At 40.0% G+C, this 6806-nt stretch overlaps 1 protein-coding gene across 1 annotated transcript; it reads left to right on the plus strand.

Moving 5' to 3' along the window:
• Positions 1-206: 206 nt before the first annotated feature.
• Positions 207-4711, plus strand: LOC309674610 (glioma pathogenesis-related protein 1-like; the record flags this gene model as incomplete). Its single annotated transcript, XM_082486696.1, has 3 exons — positions 207-377; positions 1891-2136; positions 4604-4711. 3 exons carry the CDS (start codon positions 207-209, stop codon positions 4709-4711), a joined length of 525 nt encoding a protein of 174 aa, XP_082342822.1.
• Between the last annotated feature and the right edge of the window lie 2095 nt (positions 4712-6806).

Here is a 6806-nt window from a genome sequence, read left to right on the forward strand (position 1 = left end):
GCCGCCGGCCCCACCGCCCTCCTGCCAACGAGCCGCCGCCCAGCGCGAGGGAGAGGCGCCCGCGCGGCCGCCGCTCCCCTCCCGCCCACACAGCGCCCCCTTGCGTGGGGGCGGGCTCCTCGGGCGGGTCCCTGAGGGAGAAGGTTCTGGAAGAGGCCAGGGCGGGAGGCGGAGGCCCGTCAGGCGAGGCCCCGGCAGCCGGGGCCATGAGGCTGTGGGCGGCGGTGCTGGCCTTGTGGCCGGCGCTCAGGGCTGCGGCCGGGCAGTCGCCCGCCCTACCGAGCATCACGGATAAGACATTCGTGGAGGACTGCGTGCGTGTCCACAATGACCTCCGCACCAAAGTCCGTCCGGCCGCCAGCAACATGCGGTACATGGTAGGGACAGGCCTGAGGGCGCTGGGGGGGGCTCCAGAGCGCCACTGGAGGTGGTGGGACAGCGGGACGGGGGGGTCTCTTGGTGGTCCCTGGGTGAGGCGAGCGGGATACCGTGACTGTTTGTGCTCAAGTGTCATAGCGTCTATTTGATAGGAAATACTGTAGTGAGTTGAGGCAGTTGTAGACAGGGGAGTCCAGAAACAACAGGCGTGCAGGGTGAGGATGCAGTGACACAGGCCGGCTGAAGATGGTCACATTTCGCCCTAAGAGAATTTTTCTTTGGAAGAAGCGATGGTCCAGCAGCATGACTGATCCAGAAGAGTTAGGCTCTCATCAAAAGCAGGGGTATGAGCTGCAGTGCAGCGGCTGAAGGGGATTTCTGGTGGCAGGGAGGAATCTTCGCTTGGTTCTATATATGGTTCCCAGTGACAGGACAAGGGGTAATGGACACAAGTTAGAACATAGGAAGTTCCGTTCAAATACACAGAAACACTTCTTTACGGTGAGGGTGACAGAGCACTGGCACAGGCTGCCCAGGGAGGTTGTGGAGTCCCCTTCTCTGGAGATTTTCAAGACCCGCCTGGATGCAGTCCTGAGTAATGTGCTCTGGGCAATCCTGCTTTAGCAGGGGAGTTGGACTAGACGATCTCTAGAGGTCCCTTCCAACTCTGAAAACTCCGTGATTCCGTGAAAAACACCAAAGGCCTTAGTGAGAAAACAGTATTGGCAGCCAGTGGAGTTATTGTGAGATCCACATAGAGCCTAAGAGTGAACTGAAATGTACAAACACCAATGAACCTAGGTAAAAAAAAACAGGTTCTTTTGTATAGGGCATAAAACTAGGTACTTTAATGATAGAAGAAACTTGCTGAAAAAGTCATGACTGGAAGACAAATACCAAAGATTGTTCATGTTCAGGAATCAGCAGTTTTGTTAACAGTGGCAGTCTGCAAAGAAGTAAGAGGTAGCAGAATGAGTTACTGGCCAGACATTGGCATGTTTACCTCATGAAACTGTCTGTAAAATGCTACATGCTTTACTATAGGAGAAGTAAGTATTTATTTATGGATGCTCTCTTAAAAATACTTAAAATAGTTATACACCTACACCTACAGTAGCTGTGTATTTCTAATTTGAATTAATTTCTATGTAGCAAATAGAAATCCTTAATGACCTGTTCAACAAAAAAAAAGGCAAAAAAAAGCTTCGAGTTTAATTAATGTGACAGTAATTTCTCATCTGAACATAAAACTGCATTTCAAACATCTTTTCAGTTGTTAGCAAGTGCTTTTACAAAGTTAATTTTCAACAGTGAAATCAGTTTGTGCTGCAAGGGAAGAAGTCAATGAAAATAAAACACAGGTACTTGCCTAAATAAGGGAAAGTATTTCTTTGTGAAAGTCCAGCATGTGATATCTATCTGTAATTTATTGCCTGACTGGTTTTATCTGGTTGTTTAAGATCCGATTGTAACTTAACATTGCACAACTATTTCACCTTTCATGTTTTGCAGACTTGGGATGCAGCTTTGGCAAGGACTGCAAGGGCATGGGCAAATAAATGTATTTTTGAACATAACCTATACCTAAGTAAGAAACATCAGTGCCATCCTAATTTCACATCTATTGGAGAGAATATTTGGGTTGGAAGTCATCAAGCGTTCTATGTTGCTGATGCCATTAAATCATGGTATGATGAGGTCAGATTCTATACTTTCACAGTGCAGAAATGTACTAAGGTTTGCGGTCATTACATTCAGGTAAGAGTTATCTTTGGTAAAATGTCCTGTATAGTGCCTACCAGATGAATCAGTAGGGGCTGTAAATAATATAGAGTTCTATATATGGTTTGTAGGGACAGCTGACTGTCTTCTGTAATCTCAAGCAATGGCTGTACTGACGGTTAGCCCTACACTGGTTCACCTCTTTGTCTTGTGTAATAATCCATTCTTCTTGACCACAGTATCAGCCACACTGAAAGCCTCACTGCTTATTTCATTGTATCAGTACTACGTGAACTTTATAAAATAATCATTGCAGGTTCTCTAGCTGCAAAGCCACACAGTTCAAAATTCTGCAAGTTTGGAGATGCAGTTTGAAAAAATCACAGTAAATGGAGAATGTCTGTGGGTACTCTTTAGTAGAAACGTTAACAGAAGAGGAAGATCCAGCCAAAGTAAATTGTATTCTTTACAAATCTTGTTTAAAAAAAAAGAAGGGGAAAAAAAGAGCATCAACAACAAAAGAGGCAATTTATAATAGATTTCTGATTTCTTAGTGGTAATTCTGGTAAAAAATTCTGCTGGGAAAGTAAAGCTTATCTTTGAACACAGTATTTAAAATGGATTTACTCATTCCCATGTTCAAAAAATAAGCTTTGCAGTAGAATTAGTTTAATCTATGAGCAAACACATAATATTTCACTGATCTAAAACAGACTAATTTTAATGTCAAGTAGATCTTATCTAGTAAAAGTGACTCTAATTTCTTATCTCAGTATTCAAAGATGCTTAGACTGCTTTTTGTGCAAACTACAGATGAAAATACTGTGGAGTACACTGACAGTGAAACTGTTACTGGACACAACGGTAGCTGCAGGGTTCTTTTTGAGTAGAGTTTGGATTGTGAAATGAAAATACTTAAAGTTACCAAAATCATTTACAAAACATTTTCTGTTTGGCACTTTTTGCACCTCTTTTTATGTCTTTTCTCACATATTTCACCTCAAGTGTTAATTCTTGTTTCCTGCCCCTGTAACAAACTCAAAAGCAAGGTGAGAGGATTTAAGTTTTCCTGTTCACTGGGCGATAAATCTTTGGAATATTAGAACTAGACAATATCTTAGGAAAGCATTTTTCATTTTTCCCTGGCACAATAAATTACAAAAAGTTATGTAGCAAGGTAGTTCCTACCATTTTTAAATTTGCTCTTCAGCCTTGTCTACATAGAATTCTGGAGGTTTTTGCACATTTCTCTTGGAGTGTTGTTCACTTCTAAGGTTTCTTTCCCCTGATTAATATTGGTTGTTCCTTTCTTGTTGCACATAGTTAGGTTGTATCAATGCATCGTGCATTTCAGGCAGTTTTTCAGGCAAAATTACAAAGGAAACTAATCACTGGAAAAAACAAGCAGAGTACAGGGGTTAAACACCAAGGAACATGTAAAAGTACGTATGTCATCAAAATTGATAATCAAAGACCATGATCCAGGAGCCATCATGGTCTTGAAGGCTTAGACACTAAATTGAAAATGGGTAAAATTTACAAATCATAAACGGTTAGGCTATGTAGACCTGCTAAGAGAACGACAACACATAAATCTCAAAATGGTGGAAATCTCAGAAAAATACGTGAAGCTGTTACATGAAGGCCTCTGAAATGCTTAGTCCTTAAACCAGGATTCAATTAAGACCACATTAAACATTAAGATTCTTTTCGAACAAATGTTATGTCTGTTGAACATAACCATTTCTTTGAGTTATAATTGGAGAGATACTTTTGAGGATGTTAAAGTCAGTTTGTTAGTCTGAGGCCTGTACTTTTTGTACTGGTGAGATACTGAGAGTCATTCACTATGTCTTTTAAGTTTTCCAGAAGTAGAATGTATGATCATCCACATAGTCTAGATATATAGTTAAACATTTTTACCTGAACTCAGTACAGTTTGGTTACTCATATGCAGAAGGTATAGGAAGAATCTCCCAAGAAAAAGCAGATGCCCAAATTGTAAATTATAGTAAAACATCTTCTCTTAAGTATGCCAGATAACACTCGGTAGTCTGAAACTGTGCAGTGCTAAAGCTTTCAGACTTAAGTTTACAGTAGTAATCAGACCACTTCTAGCACACCGGAAGAGCCCTTCTTGCAGATCTGAGTTACGAATGTTAACATGAGTTAAAGGAGCTATTGGGTAGTTGCCACTAATTTCCCTTTTGTTTCATGGAATCTACCCCTGGATCATAAAGTCAGTGACTTTTACTGAAATTGTTTTGTAGAAGATTCTGGAAACTTACAGCATAGGTCACTTCACTTTGAGGGGTGAATATTTAGAAGTTCATCTTAAAAAGCTCACTTACCAGGAATTTTTTAAAACGCGTAAAAAGATCAGAAGTTGCAAAATGAAAATAATATGTAGGATCTCTGAAAATAACAGAAACTTTCTAGATACTAGACTAAGTTACTGTTGAATGTAGTTTTTAATTTATTTTAAAACCTTTTTTTTTTTTAGGTTGTTTGGGATGATTCATATAAAGTAGGTTGTGCTGTTGCTCTGTGTAAGGAAGTTGCAGGAATACGAAACGCAGCAAATTTTATTTGCAACTATTCACCAGGGTAGGTTGCTGGTTTAAATGTTAAAAAAATATGAAAGCAATTGGAATGACATTTAGCTGGAAGTAAATTGGGTTCTTTATTTATTGGTAGTCTTGTAAATGTAATCGGAGAAAATGACGGTTGTCTAATTCAGTTATCAAGAGAACCATAAGCATTATAATGTGTACTTGCTTAGCTTTTTAATCTGCTAACTTTACTGATAAATCTCTTTCTGTGCCAATCTTAAACAAACAAATCCCAAACTTGGTTCATGCTCCACTTCATTGATTTCTTTTTCCAGTGAAACAGAAGAGATGAGAAAGTTGCTGCAGGCAACTGCTGTCAGAGCTGGAATTACTTCTTGCAGTTTTATACATTTTTTAATTGTACTTTAGCTTTTTACATTCTCTTTCTTTTTTTTTCCTTAGAAATGATACAAATAATAGCACAGGTGTTAGATCAGTTGCTTTTCCTTTCTGAGTAACTGAGTAAAATAAAATTACATTATCATTTCTTGTCTATTTAATAGCTGTGATAATGCCAAATGTTATTTAAGCATTAGAAAACAGTAAATGATCGATGCAAGAAAAAGCTAACGGCAACATTTGATTTTACATTTAAATTGATATTCTGAAAAAACACAAGCCCTATCTAGTGCTGTTCCTGAAGCAGGAGAAGTTTGAAAACACAGATGCACCTAGTTGTAAAATAATACATTTTGTCTCATAATAATGTATAGTCCATAATCAAGCACGCACATATGCAATCTGTTTGTCATTTTTAAAATATACATAGCTTATGAGCTTCCCTGAAAACTGGTTTTTCTTTTTCTTCTAGCAAATCTGGGCCACTACTGGGGAGGTCAGTTAGTCTGAACTAAAAAATTCATTGAGCCCTGTCCATCTCTCTCCCCGTATCCCAAAACTGGACTTGTACTTGAATTGTTATTTGGAAACTTGCTGGGGTATGGAACTTTGTTGTTGTTTTCTTTTTAAAACCTGAACTAAACTGTTTCCAGTTCCCAGTGCAGAATAATGACTAATTGACATTAGCAGTGGTCTGTAAAGCCTTGTCACTTTTCTAATCTGTAACAACATAGCATGTTGGTTCGCTGTGCTGTTCTGCGCATCCTGGAGAATTGGTAACTAAGCTGGATAGCTGTCTTAAGATGAGGTCTAACATGCCCTTGTTCTATCTGTCCTTGATACTAAGAATGCTGGTCACACATCACCACAGAAACAAGTGGAGTTAGAGCAGACAGACCATCTTCTAGCAGCCTTTTCCCTTCCTAAACTGTCTGGAAAAATAGGTAAACCTTAACCTTGCCACTAGTCATCACCACACTCCAGGTACTGGAACAGCCTTTCCCAGCTTGGCCTTCATGACTCCTTCTTGGGGTTTGGGCTCTTAGTGCTTAGTTATCCCGCTAGATAGAAGTTTCTTTTGAGAGTTGAGGATGCATCAGTTTAAGGACCACCTCGCCAAAATGACATGTAGCAGTTTTACAGCGTAGTCCTTTTATAGACGTTTTCTGAGGGGCTGCTGCTGGGACCATCCATGTGTGAGATGCCCAGATTATTCTTCCCCCTGTTTAAAGAGAATCATACAGTACTTTAGAATGTGCCCTGTCCTGTCATAATTCTCATACTCAAAGTTAGCTGCCACATCCTTGCTACTAGGCTCTGTTCATCATGTTGTTCTTCTCATGTCTTCTACCTACCTTCCTCTTGGTAGGTGAATCTTCATCTGTTATGTCCAAGAAACCTTTGGCTCTAAGAGGAACCTCAAGATGGTCTTCAGTGTTCTGTTTGAAGGGTAACAGAATCTTAGAAATGCCCTTGAAAGAGTCTTGTAGGATGCCACGTAGCTTATTGGACATTCTTCGCCACCATCCTGGAGAGCTTTCCCAACTAGTTGCTTTTTACCTAGTGTTTTTCATTTACCTAGGGTTTTTTTCTATTTTAGCTCTTCACTTTCTGCACCACAGCCAAAAAGTCTAAACTAGAAAAACTTAATGCTTTCTCACATCTCACTCTCATTGCTGATAATCATGGCTAAAGACAAAAACTGTAAACAACTTGGTGAATCCTGACGGGAAGACTAGAGAGATACTGTGGTGA

The sequence above is a fragment of the Vanellus vanellus genome (genome assembly GCF_965231255.1).
Source record: "Vanellus vanellus genome assembly, chromosome: 1".
Lineage (NCBI taxonomy): Eukaryota > Metazoa > Chordata > Aves > Charadriiformes > Charadriidae > Vanellus > Vanellus vanellus.